At 39.6% G+C, this 18651-nt stretch overlaps 1 protein-coding gene across 2 annotated transcripts; it reads left to right on the forward strand.

Moving 5' to 3' along the window:
• Positions 1 to 628: 628 nt before the first annotated feature.
• Positions 629 to 16451, forward strand: SEC22B (SEC22 homolog B, vesicle trafficking protein). Of its 2 annotated transcripts, none has more exons than XM_032226447.1 (5): positions 629 to 795; positions 1386 to 1495; positions 6044 to 6204; positions 7487 to 7633; positions 15166 to 16451. In XM_032226447.1, the coding sequence occupies exons 1-5, from the start codon at positions 715 to 717 to the stop codon at positions 15318 to 15320; spliced, it is 654 nt and encodes a 217-aa protein (XP_032082338.1). In that variant the 5' UTR covers positions 629 to 714; the 3' UTR covers positions 15321 to 16451. The 2 variants fall into 2 exon arrangements, with proteins under 2 accessions (XP_032082338.1, XP_032082339.1); XM_032226448.1 differs by having other exon boundaries at positions 632 to 789.
• Positions 16452 to 18651: the final 2200 nt, after the last annotated feature.

The raw sequence follows: 18651 nt of genomic DNA on the forward strand, positions 1-18651 counted from the left end.
CTTCTCCTGATAGCAAACAGCAATCATGTTTTAAAAAATATCTGCCCTAGAAGTAGCAGAGGGAGTTAAACTCTTTCTTACAGCTGTTGTTCACAAAAGGCTTGTATGTAAAATAATATGCAATTGTCACGTCTACAGTGTGCAAATTATGCTTTTGCTAAAATAGCGCTTATAGCATTTAAAAGATGCAACAGACGAAAAGGAGTTCGGAGCAACATAAGGAGACAAGGTGTGAGGACAACCCCGTTTGGTATTGTGCTAGACTAGAGGGATGCAGCTGGAGCTCGAGCCATCGGTCTCGAAAGCCGTTTATTGGCGCATCGGTAGCATATTGCTCGATGTCCCCCTCCAAGGGGGGGGGGTCCTTAGAACCTAAGGGAGGCCCTTAGCCCGCACTACTCTGTAACTGTGTTGTGGAACTGCCGTCGCCGAAACGAATGACACTTAGGCCTTCAAGCTTACGAGGATTGCTGGTGCTGTTGAAGACACACGCCTCCACACTTCTGAGAGGAACAAAAAAATATGTTCGTCACTTTTACCGGAACCAAACAGTTGGGGATCTCCGCTCTCGACCGGCAATATGATTGCACAGGAAATAGGCAGGAGAGTTGTTATAGGGATCCGGAACTTGGTTTTGCAGCTTCCGGCCAGCTCAGTATAGTTAGACTTGAGCGGGTAGGATTCTGAACTTGTAGGTATTGATCGTCCAAGAAGATGGTGCTTCTAACGATGATTGCGCGGGTGGCTGATGGGCTTCCTTTAGCGGCTTCTATGCAGGAGGATGAACAGGTGAATGTGAGATACTATGGGTTTTCCCCCCTTCCTTTCTACTCAGGATTTAATTTCTGATTATGTCATATATACAATGCGGTTTAAGCATTTAAAATGCACTCGCTAAATGCTAGCATTGAAATTGAAAGATATTTAGCAGTAAAGCTAATTGGGTTGCACTGGGTTAATTTTTCTTTATTTACTACGAATCGCTTGTTGTCTAGGCTAAAAATAACATGTGAGTTTTGCTAGTATAGTTACTGAAGTGTACAGCAAAGTAAGCTCCGTGGAGTCTTCTAACGTTTAGCATTAAATAATGAGTCCCAATCTAAATTGAGTTCATTCTACCCCACTCCCATTTAGAAGAAGTTGGATGATACAGTTAGGGATTTTCTCTTTATTTAACCTGCTTAATGAATGCTACTGGAGAACAGGAATCTGCAGATATATACTAGTTCATTTAATAAAGTGGACAATAGTCCATAAATTTTTGTTTTAAAATGCTATAAGCTCTAAATTTTGATCTAGTTGTTTTCTAATCATTCACTATAACTAACTTTGTCGAAGCATGTTGGAGATTTTTTTGTTTGTTTGGGGGGAATTTTTTTTTATAGTCGGGGAGAGATTTGCAGCAGTATCAGAGCCAGGCCAAGCAATTGTTTCGGAAGCTCAATGAACAGTCTCCTACCAGATGCACCTTAGAAGCTGGACCAATGGCTTTTCAGTAAGTATAACTAGTAAACCTTATATCAAGCTAATAATGGGACATAACGCTTGACAAAATCCTCAGTTATTACAAATAAATATTGATCCAAGTAACTATGTAGGAATTATTGGGCATTCTTCCCTCCAAATGAGATTTAGAAAATCCTAATTGTTATCTCTAAGAACCTAATTAAAAGCATTATAGTAAGACTGAGAAGGTCTTGGATTCTTGAAGGAGCGTTGAGGGATGTGAGTCAGTTCCCCAATTTGGAAGAACTCAACAGGTTCATAGAATCATGGAATTCTAGGCCTGGGGTCGATCGTAAGAATCATTTAGTCCAATTCTCTGTAAGAAAAAAACATACTAAACTACAGAAAAACATACTAAACTACATTTTTTCTTTAAAATCTTTTTTCTTAAAAGGAATTGTAAAACCCACAAATTTATAGTAGAACATTCCATTTTTGTAAAGATCTTACCATTAGGAAATATTTCCCTGAGTTTAAATGAATTATTTTTCTTTTGTTCAATTCTGTCTGATTCGCTGGTGTCTACCTGAACAAAGTCCCTGCAGTTTCTTTTCCAGGTTTTCAGAATCAGTTTGCTGGGAGAAAGTATTAAGCCAATGTCACCCAACTGGCTTTGTGCTAAAGCAATAATAGCAATAATAATAGCAATAACAGTAGACTTATATACCGCTTCATAGGGCTTTCAGCCCTCTCTAAGCGGTTTACAGAGTCAGCATATTGCCCCCAACAACAATCCGGGTCCTCATTTTACCCACCTCGGAAGGATGGAAGGCTGAGTCAACCCTGAGCCGGTGAGATTTGAACCGCTGAACTGCTGATCTAGCAGTCAGCCTGCAGTGCTGCATTTAACCACCGCGCCACCTTGGCTCATAAAGCAGGGCTAGAACTCATAGGGTCCCAGTTTCTAGCCTTAACTCTACACCAATTTAGCTCTCTTAAATAAAATTCAGGCAACTATAATTCTTTATTCTTGGTTTGTTTTTAGGAAAATAGTTCTTGCCCATTTTTCCAGTAGTTTTCCTTTATGTACGCGATGATGCTTATTATGTCTCACCTAAGTCTTCTTTTCTGTACATTTTAAGTCCCATCAGTCTATCAAATAAGGTTGTCCTCTGAATCCATTGTAACTTATCAGTATCCTTTTAGAAATATGATGCCCAGAATCATAATCAGAAAAATCCACTAAAGCGGAATAGAGAAAGAAGGTATTTCTTTGAGACAATGTTGCTTCTAAGGCAGCCAGGAATTGCATTAGCCTTTCTACCTGCTATGTTTACACTGCTGAGTCATGTTCAGCTTGTCAATAAGTTCAAGGTTCAAGGTTCAAGTTATTTTCAGAAGTAGCATTTCCAGGTCATGAATTCCCCATATTATACTATTGTATTTTTCAGAGTATAAAATGCACCTTAATTTTGCGGGAGTAAAACAAGAAAAAAAAATTCTGCCTCTGCCCACCAGCATCCATCAGTATTAATCTGGCTAGCGTTCTTGCAGTAAACAGCAAGCAGCAGGTGGAATCAGCTGTTCCAGGCTGCAGGGATTGCCACACACCATCGCCACCTCTGTGCCTCGCATTTTCGGGTGGTTCCAGGTTGCGGGGATCCTCACTTCCACTCGGATTTTCATAACAATCTTTTTATCCATTTAAATCAAATCCTATCGTCCTATGCTATTTAACTGGAGGGGGTGGGGTAGGGTATGATTTTCATGGGGGCAGAAGAGGGACTTGGCTCCACTCCCAAGACTCCTACCTGTAACCATAGGCATTGAAAGCCTGGCTTTCTTGCAGCAAGCCCAATAGAGACACAACATTTAGTCCTTCTGGACGCTGCCATCTCATAAACACGTTGCTGAGTTTACCAGCAAGCCCCCTACACCTTTGCTGCTTCCCAAAGTGGCCCTGGGAAGCATGAGGGTCAGGATTCGGATGGCGAAGCGGGCACTGCACAGAAGGCATAAGACAGTTTCCGTGATCTCTACCCCCTGGATCTGCTGCCTTCTGCACGCCCGGTTGAAAATCCACCACCCCCTCACCTATATATTTATACAATAAGATAGTTTTATTATCATGACAATCATTTGAGCGGAAGGTGAACTGCCTGCACTTCTGATTGTGCTCCACCTGGATGGGGAAGCTGCCACTGCCAGGCTCCCCCCTCTCCCCTACTGCTGGCTGTTTTGCCTTTACCAGGAAACTTTGTAATGGGAAGAGGTGGGGCGGAACCCTCCGGCTGTGAAGGTTTTTGCTATCGGGAAGGAAAGTTTTGTCAGAAAGGTTTGTTTTTGTATTCCTTCCCCAATTGCAAAAATAGCCGGTGTGGAAGGCGGCAGATCTGAAATGTAGGCGTTTCAGGCGCCAGATCTGGCCAGGAGGAAAGAACGTGAGTCCGCAGTGCCTGCGTTTGGGGAGGGAATAGTGGCGGTGCCACCCGAAAAAACTTTCCTTCCCGATATCATAAACTTGGCGTGCGTAAGGCTGCTTTGGCTCCTGTCACCGAATACAGGCTTTACAGCCACAAGAGTTTCCCCCCACCCCCACTTCCCATTACAACAATTCTGGAACACTGCTAACAATCAAATAAAATATTTATAAATAATTTATTTATAATAATTTTTAGTATTATATTTGTTTGCCCTCCATCTTGCTGTAAGGTGATGCTGGGCAGCTTACAACATTCATATATATATATATATATATATATATATATATATATATATATATATATATATATATATATATATATATATTATAACTAAAACTAAAGGATGGGAAGGAAAGAAACAGAACCTAAGGGTCTCCCCCTTAAGTTCTGTTCCTTTCCTCCCCATCTTTTAGTGGAAGTTACTATTATTTGATCAACCACTTCTAGTGTGATATTCCCCTAAGCCAACTGACAGAGGCATCTCTTCAAGCTCTTTCAGAAAGTCAGGAGGGTGGAAACCAATCTCACCTCAGGGGGCAAGATGTTCCAAAAGGCCAGGGCCACACCCAAGACTGCTCTTTTCTTGGACCCTGCCAACTGGAATTCCTTGGCTAACAGCATGGATGAGTGGACAGCATGCTTCTTCTGCCACCATGGGTGGGGCAGATCTCTCCCATGGGGTGAGATGGTTCTCAAGAAACCTAGACCCATGCTATGCAGGGCTTTATAGGCTTTATAACCAACACTTTGAAATGCGCCTGAAAGCAAACCAGCGACCAATGCAGCTCGTGGAACAATGATGTAATATGGGCCCCTCTAGGGGCCCCAAAGAGACACTTGACGTATTCTGCACTAGTTGACGCTTCCAAATGATCTTCAAGGGTAACCCATTGAATAAAATCAATAAAACAAAGAAGTTAAAGATGGCAAGCATGATGAACGTGATGAACCGGGGTCTTGAGGCTGTTAAAGACTGGATGAGAGCTAACAAACTGGTACTCAACCCGGACAAGACCGAGTGGCTGTTGTGTTTTCCTCCCAACAATTTGGCCGACGTTCCATCACTCAGGCTGGGGGGGTCAAAATTTATACCCCTCAGACAGGGTCCGCAACTTGGGAGTCCTCCTGGACCCACAGCTGAGTTTCGACCATCATTTATCAGCTGTGACCAGGGGGGCATTTGCCCAGGTTCGCCTGGTGCGCCAGTTGCGGCCCTACCTGAACCGGGAGGCCCTCACAACAGTCACTCGAGCCCTTGTGATCTCTAGGCTGGAATACTGCAATGTGCTCTACATGGGGCTGCCCTTGAAGAGCATCCGGCGACTTCAGCTAGTCCAAAATGCAGCCGCGCGAGTGATTGTGGGCGCACCACGGTTCGCCCACATAACACCGATCCTCCGTGAGCTGCGTTGGCTACCTGTTTGTCTCCGGGTGCACTTCAAGGTCCTACTTACCATCCATAAAGCACTCCATGGTAGTGGATCTGGCTATTTGAGAGACCGCCTTCTGCCGATTACCTCCCTCCGTCCCATCAGATCGCATAGAGTAGGCCTCCTCCGAATTCCATCCGCCAGTCAGTGCCAACTGGCGACTACGCGGAGGAGAGCCTTCTCAGTTGCAGCTCCGACGCTATGGAACAATCTCCCCGTGGAGATCCGCACCCTCACCACCGTCCAGGCCTTCCGCATAGCCCTCAAGATCTGGCTATCCTGTCAGGCCTGGGGATAAGACTTTACTCTCGCCCCTCCCGAATGCTGAATGAATGTTGGGTTTTTACTGCTAATTATTTTTATTCACATTTTCTTTTTGTGTTTTGTCCTGCACTCCCCCCCCCCCCTATTGTAAGCCGCCCTGAGTCCCCTCAGGGAAAAGGGTGGCCTATAAATGCTTAATTAAAAAAAAAAAAATGAAACATAGGTGTGAGTTTTCCTCACCTTTGTCCTTGTCTAAAATGCAGTGGAAGTCTGAAATAAGTATAAGTTAAGGCTAAATATAATTTATGTCTTGTAATATAGATTGGAATGTTGTTTGCTATAAGGCCACTGAAATTAATAGTCCAATGTAGGGTTCATTTGTCTTTCAGGCTAACAATTGGCTTATATCTTCTTTTACAGTTACATTATTGAAAAAGGAGTTTGTTATCTGATACTATGTGAAGCTGCTTTCCCCAAAAAATTGGCGTTTGCATACCTGGAAGATTTGCACTCAGAATTTGATGAACAACATGGAAAAAAGGTCCCAACGGTGTCCAGACCCTATTCTTTCATTGAATTTGGTGAGATTTATTTCTTGAGATTAATGATTTAAGGATGGTCCAAGGTCAGCACTTTGGTAATCTTAATGTCCCTTCTTCATCTGCTCATTCCACTTCTTTCTTTTACCAAGTTACTAAAGCATTCTGAATTGCATATCTAAATTATTCTCTGATTTCTGCTTCTGCTAATGGGATAAAAAGATTGTGTGGCATATACATGAAAAGATTCAAAGGGATAGAATAATATACCACAGTATGCAGTGATGTCTGCATTTAAAATATTTCACATCTTACATTGTTCTGTCAGACCAGACTAAGAAACCAATGCTATATAAGTTAGAACTTCTTTTATAATAATAGTTATAGTAATGCAATCTTGCAGTTCTAAATGTGCTTCTCCCTGCCCTCGCTTTTATTAGTGTGATCTAGGGAGGGACTGGAGACATTTATTCAAACTAATTTCTTGGAAGGGGCTCAGGCCCTGCTTGCCTGGTTGTTGCCTTGATAGCAGTTCTTCGTATCCTTCAGGGCCATTTCCTATGTCATCTATATGTTTTATCTTATTAGACTACATTTAATTGCAGTATCAGTAGTCCTCACTTAACAGTATTGAAACAGTGGCAACTCTTATTGTTAAGCGGTGTGGTTATAATGAGAATGTCACATATTGTCACATGACTTATGGCAGCAGTTGTGACAGTTCAGATCGCCATTGTTATGCGAATCCTGCATGACTGTTAAGCATGATGTCACATAATCACAATTTGTGACCTGATGGCTTTGCTTGTTGGAAACTGATAGCAAAGGGTACAAATGGTGATCGAGTAATGGCAGAATGCTTCAACTATCATAACTGTGAGCTAGTTGCTGAATATCTGAATCGTGATCATGTGACCACAAGGCTGCTATGACAAGGACTGGTCATAAGTTCTCATTTAGTGCTGTCATAACTTCAGTCACTGTATGAGTGTTCATTAAACAAGGACTATCTGTACTTGGGAAGTTTTATTTTACTAAACAAGAGGTAGGCAATTTACATTGAATATAGGATAACAAGGATATAATCAGATTGTGGTTAATGACTATATTTGCTACCAGTATAGTTACTGAACCCTGCTAGGGAAATTAACAGACAAGAGGTTCATTATACTTTTTCCTAGAGCAGTTAATTCTCTTTCTCCTCCACCCACTCTTTTTTCCATTCCTTGCAATAACTTCTCTGTATGGCATGATTTGAGAATACAAATTGATTTAGAATTTTGAAAGAGAATACTCTTACATGAACAATTACTTTTTATTCCAGATACTTATATTCAGAAAACAAAGAAGCTGTATATAGATAGCCGTGCAAGAAGAAACCTTGGATCTATTAATACAGAGTTACAAGATGTACAAAGAATCATGGTAGCCAACATTGAAGAAGTCTTACAACGAGGTGAAACACTTTCAGGTACAGGGATCCATAAACCAGATATTTTCAATTTTTTTCTGGCTATAGATTTTGTTCTGTGGATTTTTTTGTGTGCTCTATCTTGCTATTATAGATCCCACCACCCTAACCCATCATATTATTGTGTAACTTGTTTCACAGAACACAGTTTGCAAAATATTGCCCATTTTGGGAGTCATTTAAATATATGATGCAGAATAAAACTGGCAAACTGCTTTGTATAAAATACTTCCTGTTGATAATGAACGACCATTCTAATCCGAAAGATTAATACCGAGAAAAACAAATATGGAATGTGCAATTATTCTGCTGTTTTGGATATTATATGAAGACTTTAAAAAATTTTGTTTGTATTTTAATAGCATGTACTAAATTCCTCTGGGAATTTAGTTGAAACATAGCATGCAAATATATATTCTATTTTGTAAAAATCAACAAACCAGCAGATGGGGAAAATTATAAATTTTGTGAGAAGTTTTAAATGATTTGTAATCTTGAGTTTCAATGCCACTATTTCATGCTGAGGAATCAGGGCAATGTATAATAAGTATACATCAACAGCACTGCTTATTGAATAGTATTTTTTAATTCATTCATTGGAGTTGTTCATTCCAGCTTGGAACAGTTTGAGAAATGTTGTACCTTGTCAATTATTTTTCTTGAGAAAAATAAAAAGCAGGCAAAGACAGGTAGGAACCACTGGGTGATTGGAAATAGTCAATAGGTTAAGGTTAAGATTTATTTAATTTGTATGCCACCCTATTCCCGAGAGACTCGGGGCGGCTAACAATCTGAGGGGGAGGGGGGTACAAAATAAAAATAAAAGACAAACAATTTAAAAATACAGCAACATTCGTACCTCGGATGGGGCTGGAAGATTCAACAGCCCCAGGCCTGCCGGAACAGCCAGGTCTTAGTAGCTTTGCGGAAAGCCGGAAGGGTGGTAAGGGTCCGTATCTCAACATGGCAACATGGCAAATCCCTTAATCAGACCATAGGCAACAGGACAAGATGCTGCTCTGCTGCCTAATTTTTCGTGTCCATCTATCAAGACATTTCAGGCCCTCTGGCGGCTTTCGTTATTTCCGTAGCCTTATTTTTTTGTCTGTGGTGGAATAGTGTACGCAACTTATTCTGTTGTGCTAGTTACAGTTTATAGTTTATAGTTTATTTATTTGTATGCCGCCCTTTTCCCTGAGGGGACTCAGGGCGGCTCACAAGTCAGGGGAAGGGGAAGACAAAACAAGTTATGAACATAAAACAATACATTGTTAAAAGAGAACACAACAATCATACCATTTGGGTGGGGTTAGGGTCTTTAGCCCCAGGCCTGCTGGGACAGCCAGATTTTAAGGGCAGTGCGGAAGGTCTGGAGGGTGGTGAGGGTACGAATCTCCACGGGGAGTTCGTTCCAGAGGGTCGGAGCAGCCACCGAGAAGGCTCTCCTCCAGGTAGTTGCCAGATGACATTGGCTCGTTGATGGAATTCGGAGGAGGCCTACTCTATGCGATCGGATCGGTCTAGTGGAGGTAATTGGCTACCCTCCTTGCACCCTTCCTTTTTGCTAGAGAAGACACTAAGAAGATTAAGAATATATATTTCCTAATAGAAATCCTTTCTCTTACCTGTTGATGCTCTTCTCCTGGTTCACTATCTGTTTTAGTCAGTGATTAAGCAATTATCTTGCCTAAATGGAAGCTGACATTAGCTGAAGAATGAAACCAGACAGAGCAGCAGGTGTCTGTTATTGCCGTGTTCTGTCATTTTATTTGACTTATGGACAAATAATTGGCATAGGGAAAAAAATTCTGCTTATATAACAGAGAGCAAACAATTTGTTTTTTTCCTAACCATTGTTTTTGAGCCTGAGGAAAACCTTCATGAGGAATGGTCCACTGGAGATAATTTGGTTAAAAATCTTTCTCAAACTGGAAATAATTCTGAAAGTGTAGATTCCTACCATCATGTAGAATAGTACTACCAACAGATGGATTTGCAGTTGGGTGACAAATTGCATCCAGAGTATAGTCCTTAATGGAACTACATCCATATGGAGGGAAGCATGCAGCAAAGTACCTCAAGATTCTGTTATTGGGCCCATTGCTTTTCACCATTTCAATAATTATCTAGATGAGGGAACAAAAGGATAACACCAAAAATGGGGGGAATTGCCAACAGCTTGTGAGGCAGATTCATGATTCAAAAGAAGCAGACTTGAGCATTGAGGGCCCTAGCCAACAAATTGGAATTCAGTGGAGAGAAAAGCAAGATCCTGCATTTAGGTAGGAAGAAGCAAATGCACAGCTATAGTGGTAACTGGCTAAACAATAGTAACTGGAAGAGGATTGTGATATCCTAATAGGCCATCACTTAAATATAAACCAGACATGGGCAGCAGCTGCTAAAAAAAGCCAATGTAGTTCTGGGCTGCATCAACAGAGGGTTAATATTAATATCACAAGAAATGATTGTATTGTTCTATGCAGAACTAATGAAGCCACACCTGAAATACTGCATTCAATTCTGGTCACCACAATACAAAAAAAGATGCTGAAGCCCTAGAAAAGAGTGCAGAGAAGAATAACAAAGATGATTAGGGGACTGGAGGCTAAATCATGCATGGAACAGTTAAGGGAACTAGGTATATCTATAGCCTAATGAAGAATAAGATTAAAGGTGACATGATAGTTGTCTTTCAGTACTTGAGCAGTCTCAGAGATGAGAGGGTTGTCATTCTCCAAAGAACCTGAGGGCAAGACTGGAAATAACGGATGGAAGCTTGTTAAAGAGAGATCCAACTTGGAACCAAGGATAAATTTCCTGACAATAAGAAATATTAGGCAATGGAACAGCTTATTATCTATTAAATTTTTATTACATTTTTATGATCAACCCAATAAAGCAGCTTACAGTTTACTTCCTGGAATGGTAGCTGTTCTATCGCTGGAGGTCTTCAAGAAACGATTAGATAGTCATTTGTTTGGGATGGAATTAGGTCTGTTCCCTTGGGAAGGAGATGGACTAGACTATCAAAGTCCCTTCCAGCCCTATGATTCTACACCATTTCTACCCTTTATTATTCTAAATATATGTAATTTCTTTTGGTCATTTCTGCTTAATGTTCCTTGCATCAATCAACTGGTGTGGTATTCTCCAGTGTCAATCTTAATTTATAAAATATTTAGACCAAAAATCATCTTACTTTACACAGGCTGATAAAGCATGGGAAGGCAGAACATGTGCCTCAATAATAGAACTTGAATTATGAACTTTGTTGCAGTTGGCTGGTAACATTTCTGTTCCAAACTTTCAGTAATTAAGCCAAAGTTTAGTCTGGTATCCTACTATGTTTACTGAAAACTAGGTGAATGTTAAGATACCAAGATAGAATCTGGGAGACTATGAGCTCTAGTTATACCTTAGGCACAAAACCAGTTGGGTGACCTTGGGCAAGTCACAGTTGCTCAGCCCTAGGAAGAAGTCACTGAAATCTTGCCAAGAAATTTGTAAGGACCTTTTAAGATGTCATCATGACTCAACTCTGATTTGAAAGAATTCCTAACACCATACCCACTCACCCCCATCCCAATCTATACACTCCTTGCCTGATTTGGTGGAACAACACTTTTCTTCATCTCTACCTAAAGATCTTGATCAGGGGTGTCAAACTGTCTGAGCATTATGTGCAGGCCATGCCCACCCTAGCTCCGCGAAGGGAAAAACATCTCAATACATCATGTGACGGCAATGTGATGCCGTGTAAAGTTTCCCAACAGATTTAACATCAGTGATCTTGATTCCTCCACTTTTTAAAGACAGCTATTATGTGCTCATCCCAATATTTGTATAATTAAGGAGAAGCAGTGTTACATAATTCAAGGTTGTTACTGTCTGCCTCTCAGAGTGATTTCCCATTTTATTTTTCTGTAATACTAGTTTTCCTTTAATGAAGATTATGACACAGGATCAGAAGTGATGCAGTTAGGTAACAATGTTATTAAGCAACTGCGGTAATGTCCTCTTTGTAATTGATAAAAAACAGCAAGTAGATAGGTAATAATTTTTCCTTCTGTGCAAAAGTCCCTGCTTAAAAATATGGGCTTTTTCAAAGAAATTATATAGAATATGAATTAATTATTAAATACACTTTGAATACAAAAGATAATATTTTAGGTAAATAAAAATTGTTTCATAACATACATAGTCTTTCTAAGTAGAAACTACAGTGGATATAAAAAGTCAGATTGAAATCTCTTGGAGAAAAAGAACAAAAAAAAGTTACAATAACATGCATAATAGTGCATACCCTCTTTATAAGTGGGCATGTGACTATGTTCAGAATTAACCAATAACATTCAGACTGACATTAAATAGTACACATCTGCCATTAAAGTGACTGATCAAGCACATAAAAAGTTCAGCTATTGTAGATTTCTTTTTTGACATTTATTCAGTTGCCTCTTCCAGCAAAAGGCATTATCAGCAAAGAGCTTAAAAGGCATCAAAGGGATCTCGTTATTGGAAACAGTCAGGAGAAGAGTACAAAAAATTTCTAAGGTGTTGGATATACCATGGAACACATTGAAGGCATTCATCAACAAGTAGAGAAAAGATGGCACAAAAATATTATTATCAAGAATTGAGAGGCTGTCAAGAGGCATGCAACAACATTAAAGGAGCTGTGGGAATTTCTGGCAAGTGCTGGTTGTGTACTATAGGTGACAACAATTTTTCATATTCTTCATATGTCTGGGCTGTGGGATACCGTGGCAAGATGGAAGCCTCTTCTTAAGAAAGAAAAACATCCAAGCCAGTTTGCAAAAACCTACATAAAGTATGACAAAAGCATGTGGGAAAAGGTGCTCTGGTTTGATGAGCCCAATACTTTCTGGCCATATTTCCAAATGGTGTGGTGGGAAACTAACACTGCACATCACCAAAAGTACACCATATCCACAGTGAAGCACGGTGCTGGTGGCAGCATTATGCCTTGGAACTGCTTTTCTTCAGCTAGAATTGGGGCTTCAGTCAATGTGGAGGGAATTATAAACAGTTCCAAGTATCAATTTTGGCACAAAACATTTAGGCCTCTGCTAAAATGCTAAACATGAATGTCACCTTTCATCATCATGACCCAAAGCATACCTCCAAACAAAAGAATGTCTCCACCAGATGATAGAAGTTTTGGACTGGTCTATCAAGAGCCCGAATCTGAATCCAATGGAAAATCTATGGGTGTCATGGCTGACTTGCTTTGCATCCCTGCATGCAACTGGGCAATGGAAACCAGGGAGGGGGGAGAGGAGTGATTGAAATGTATGAGTGGCTTGGGAGAGAATTGAGGAATACAGGTGCACTGTCTGTAGCCTGAGAGAATTCCAACACCTCAAGGTTGAATGCTGCGAGGCATGCAGAAAACAAAATGAGGGTAATTGATTGGTAGACTATGGACTGCGGGTGGCCAAGGGGAACAAAATGGATTTTAACTATGCTTTTTTTCATACAAAAACCTCAGAACTGGCTTTGCTTCTTCTGTGCCTATGTGGAATTGCCAGTAAAGTTATACTCTTGTAAAAACAATGTTCCAGGAGTTTTTTTTGCTGTATTTACCAATGGGACAGTTGACAGTGGAATTACTTGAAGAGGGTTGTACATGGGATATGCCCTTGCAATCTGACAGATTTGGAATGGTTTTGCAGGGAAGAGAGGACAAAGTTTCCCAAAGCAAGATGTGCCATACTAATAGGCTTCTACACCTGAATGCAGTCATAAAAGACTGAATGCAGTCATAAAATAAAGTGTTTTAACAAAGTATTACCATATTTTTTTGAATATAAGATGCACTGGAATATAAGACGTAGCAAGGTTTTAAAGAGGCAAATTAAAAAAAAGTTTTTGCACTCTGCAAACCTCCCGAAAACGGGCCCGTTTTTTCAAAAATAAAAATAAGAATGCATGAATAGCCTTTAGGAGGCTTGTAGAGTGCTTCTAGGGATGGCCCCCCCAAAAAACAAGCAAAAAACCAGTCCGTTCTTGAAAATGGGCCTGTTTTTTTGTAAAAAAGAAAAGAAAACGGGCATGGATAGCCTTTAGGAGGCTTATAGAATGCTCCTGGGGGCTGGGGGGGCAAAATTGAGCAAAAACCGGCCCGTTTTTCACTCATTTCTGCCCTCCCCAGCCCCCAGGAGCTCTTTGAAAGCCTCCTACAAACTATGCACGGCTATTTTGGTGAAGGGGGCAGGGTTTTGGGAGGCAAAAAATGCTGTATTCAGTGTATAAGACGCACCCAGATTTTCAGCCTCTTTTTTTGAGGGAAAAAGGCACGTTTTATAACTCCCCAAAATACAGTAGTTTACGGGTATGCACACTTATCCAACAATGTTATGGCACATTTATATTGTTATTGATTAAATCGTATAGTTTATATATTAAAGAAGGAAAATATTCTGAAGTGATTGATCTTTTGTGATTGATCTGATTTTTTTTTACATCTCAAAAACATGGCATTTGAACAGATTTGTTTTATATCCACGGTATATGGAATAAGAATTGATAAACATACTTTGGAATAAAAAAACTAATAGTTCATGCAGATAAAAACTAATGTATACCATAATCCAAAGATGTTTATGGAAGTTAATTTATCTGAATTGTAATTATTCTTAATGGTAGCAGCTTCTGAATTAAATATTTTGCTGGATAAAGTCTCAGTTTCTTAGTCAATTTACCAAATTATAGCAAAAGACATTTCTATTTCTAAAAAAAGATATTTTTGAATGATCACACACACACACACACAAAAGTTTTTAACCTTATTATAGGCTTCTTATTATAAGAGTCACTTATTTGTGAAATGGCTACATAAATTTGACAACATGTACTGTGTCTTCTAAATTAATTTAATACACTTTTCATTCTCTCTTTCATTCGCCCTGTAGTACCTGCGATCCCAAAAAACTTATTGTAAAGATTGGGGGTAGTTGATGGGGAGAAGAGGGAATAAGGAACTTCCTTTCTGCAGAGTCAGTGCCTCATCCCATTGATTATGAAAGTTCACTAGCCTTTCATAGAATTTTTTCAAAAGGTTTTTGTATCTGCTAGGGCAGTGGTCTCCAACCTTGGCAACTTTAAGACCTGTGGACTTCAACTCCCAGAGTTCCTCAGCCAGCTTTGCTGGCTGAGGAACTCTGGGAGTTGAAGTCCACAGGTCTTAAAGTTGCCAAGGTTGGAGACCACTGTGCTAGGGGAAATGAAAGAACTTGAAATTCTCTTTTGTGGCTTACAATAGTTTTAATTCATTGTCCCTAATCTAAATAAAAATTGATTATCAAAGACAAAACTTCCTACCTGTTTGAGGGAAACCTATAACATCCAGCAAGCTTTTCTATGAGAAAGATTGAATCATATATGTCAGACTAAAGTCAGTCTTAAACACTTGATAGAAGTTGGAGCTAGGTCTACTGTCTTATAAATAATGTTGACATTTCATGAATATAATATTTTTGTTTGCATGCTATCTTTTCTTCAAACAGCATTGGATTCCAAGGCAAACAATCTGTCCAGTTTGTCCAAGAAATACCGTCAGGATGCGAAATATCTGAACATGCGTTCCACCTATGCCAAGCTCGCTGCTATTGCTGTGTTTTTTATTATGCTGATTGTTTATGTGCGGTTCTGGTGGCTGTAAGAGATTAATAGGTCCTCAAGAGTGATATTTAATAACATTAAGCATATCACTGTTAAGTAACTAATATCACAGGATGTATTTAGAATCTGCCTAGACATTTCCTTATAATGAGAATTGCTATTTCCAAATGTCAGAATTTGCTGACACTAATGATTTTCTTTTGTAGCAATTAAATGCTTGAAAAAAAAACATTTTTCCAGTTGACAAATAGGAGTAGCCTCATTTGATCCACCTACTTATTCAACACTACTGTTAACAGACAAACTAAAATAAGTGCAGCCCTGATAGGGTATTCTAATGGGTATTCCTTGTTAATTGAAGAGAAATTCCTCTTTCAAGGGTGACGTGTATGTGTGTACATAACACATAGTTCTTTTTTTTTACTTTGATTGGATCAATACTGATTTTATATGTCAAATCTCTTGCCTCATTACCCTGTTAATTTAGTAACTGCATAAAATATTGCTTCATCTGGCTTCTATGACTGGTAAGTGAAATGGGGAAATAATTTGAATTCATTTCACTGTAAATATTTGAATGTCATGCTAAACTGTGGCTGTGTGTTCTGACTCAGCTACAGCAGCTACTGTTAGACATATTTCTGTACAGCTGTATAAATACTTCAGCTTTTATTTCTAACTAACTTGATTGTCATACCGTCTGAACCAAATCAGGTTTGATTTTATTTTGAAGCATACAGTTTCAAAAGCAGAAGCTTTTGGACAATTCCTCATGACTAAGCAAGGGAAGGGAAGAATGGACCAAGATTCATCAAGGTTTGTCTACTCTGTGGCTTAATTCAGATATGACCTTTCTTATCTTATACTGAAGTGCCCTCACAAATGTTATTTCAATCTGTAAGATCATCGACTAGCTGAATATCTCTTCTTGCAAAAATAGAGTAGAAGAGCAGGCTTCATCCTGAGAGCTTGAATATACGGAATATTTTGAAAAATTAACCTCTCTATTTCACACAAGTTTGTTTCAACTTCTGTATCACAAAAGATAAATTGCCATGCAACAGATTCTGTGATGATACTGCTCTCCACAAGATATGCACATCTATTTTGGGAATTTGCCAAGTTGCAAGTAAATTCAGTTCCATTAGTCCAGTAATATCATAGAAATTCTGCAGAATAAACAAAACAACTTCTCCATCTGACAAGGCCAAAGAATTTTAAACTCCAAAGTTAAGTGTCTCTTGCCATTCACATGTCAGCATTGAAATAAATGTACAGGTAGTCTTCAACTTACAACCATTGGTTTAGTAACTCTTCAAAGTTACAACAGCACTGAAAAAAGTGACATAACCTGTTTTCACACTTATGACCATTGTAGCATTTTGATGGTCATGTGATCAAAATTTGAGTGCTTGGCAACTGGCATGTATTTATGACAGTTGCAGTGTCCTGGGATCATTTGTAACCTTCCCAGCTGGCTTCCGACAAGCAAAGTCAATGGGAAAAGTCAGATTCACATAACAATCAGCTGATTCACTTAACAACTGCAGTGGTTCACTTACCAGTTGTGACAAAAAAGGTCATAAAATGGGGTACAACTCATTTAGCTATTTTGCTTAGCAACAAAAATTTTAGGCTCAATTATGGTTGTAAGTTGAGGACTACTTTTTTGATGTAAATCATATTTAGTGTCCTGGTCTGTCTTCTTTGTATATATTTTCAAGATATCACTGAGTTTTTCAATGATAGGTACCTGTTTTCCAATTAACAACCATATTCTGTTCTTATTGAAAGAACTCTACTATCTACTACTATTTCATATAAAATATTCCTTTTTGTTTTGTTTTATGCAGATTTCCACTGGAAATTGAGGTAATAATGAGGATAATACTTCAAGAAAATATTGCACAGGGCAAATGGGGCTGTTGAAACTGCCACTGTTAGGCAGTGTGGTCATTTGGTTTTTTTTATTAATTGCCACATTGTTTAATGATGAGTTTCTGGTCTTAATTAGTATAAGTAAACAAGAACTACCTGTATGAGGATTCCTGCACTGGGCAGGTTAGTCCACTGTCCACTGGTTGGACTAGAGACTCCCTTGAATCCTATCATTTGATGAAGGTGTATTATTTTTAGAAACTGCCAATTCCAGAAAACTCTAGAGATAAAAGTCAGTAGAGGTCTGGAACTGAAGTACAGGTGAAACTTGAAAAATTAGAATATCGTGCAAAAGTTCATTTATTTCAGTAATGCAACTTAAAAGGTGAAATTAATATATGAGATAGACTCATTACATGCAAAGCAAGATAGTTCAAGCCGTAATTTGTTATAATTGTGATGATTATGGCTTACAGCTAATGAAAACCCCAAATCCACAATCTCAGAAAATTAGAATATTGTGAAAAGGTGCAATATTCTAGGCTCAAAGTGTCCTACTGTAATCAGCTAATTAAGCCATAACACCTGCAAAGAGTTCCTGAGCCTTTAAATAGTCTCTCAGTCTGGTCAGTAGGAATCACAATCATGAGAAAGACTGCTGACCTGACAGTTGTGCAGAAAACCATCATTGACACCCTCCATAAGGAGGGAAAGCCTCAAAAGGTAATTGCAAAAGAAGTTGGATGTTCCCAAAGCGCTGTATCAAAGAACATTAATAGAAAGTTATGTGGAAGGGAAAAGTGTGGAAGAAAAAGGTGCACAAGCAGCAGGGATGACCGCAGCCTGGAGAGGATTGTTAGGAAAAGGCCATTCAAAAGTGTTGGGGACTTTCACAAGGAGTGGACTGAGGCTGGAGTCAGTGCATCAAGAGCCACCACACACAGACAGATCCTGGACATGGGCTTCAAATGTCATATTCCTCTTGTCAAGCCGCTCCTGAACAACAAACAAAAGTCCTCTTTTTCTGATGAGAGCAATTTTTGCATCTCATTTGGAAACCAACAACCCAGAGTATGGAGGAAGAATGGAGAGGTATACACTGCAAGATGCTTGAAGTCCAGTGTGAAGTTTCCACAGTCTCTTGATTTGGGGAGTCATGTCATCTGCTGGTGTTGATCCACTGTGCTTTACTAAGTCCAGGGTCAACGCAGCCGTCTACCAGGAGATTTTGGAGCACTTCATGCTTCCTTCTGCAGACAAGCTTTATGGGAATGCTGACTTCATTTTCCAGCAGGACTTGGCACCTGCCCACACTGCCAAAAGCACCAAAACCTGGTTCAATGACCATGGGATTACTGTGCTTGATTGGCCAGCAAATTCGCCTGACCTGAACCACACAGGGAATGTATGGGGCATTGCCAAGAGAAAATGAGAGACATGAGACCGAACAATGCAGAAGAGCTGAAGGCCGCTATTGAAGCATCCTGGTCTTC

This window comes from Thamnophis elegans, chromosome 11 (assembly GCF_009769535.1).
Source record: "Thamnophis elegans isolate rThaEle1 chromosome 11, rThaEle1.pri, whole genome shotgun sequence".
NCBI classification, from domain to species: Eukaryota; Metazoa; Chordata; class Lepidosauria; order Squamata; family Colubridae; genus Thamnophis; species Thamnophis elegans.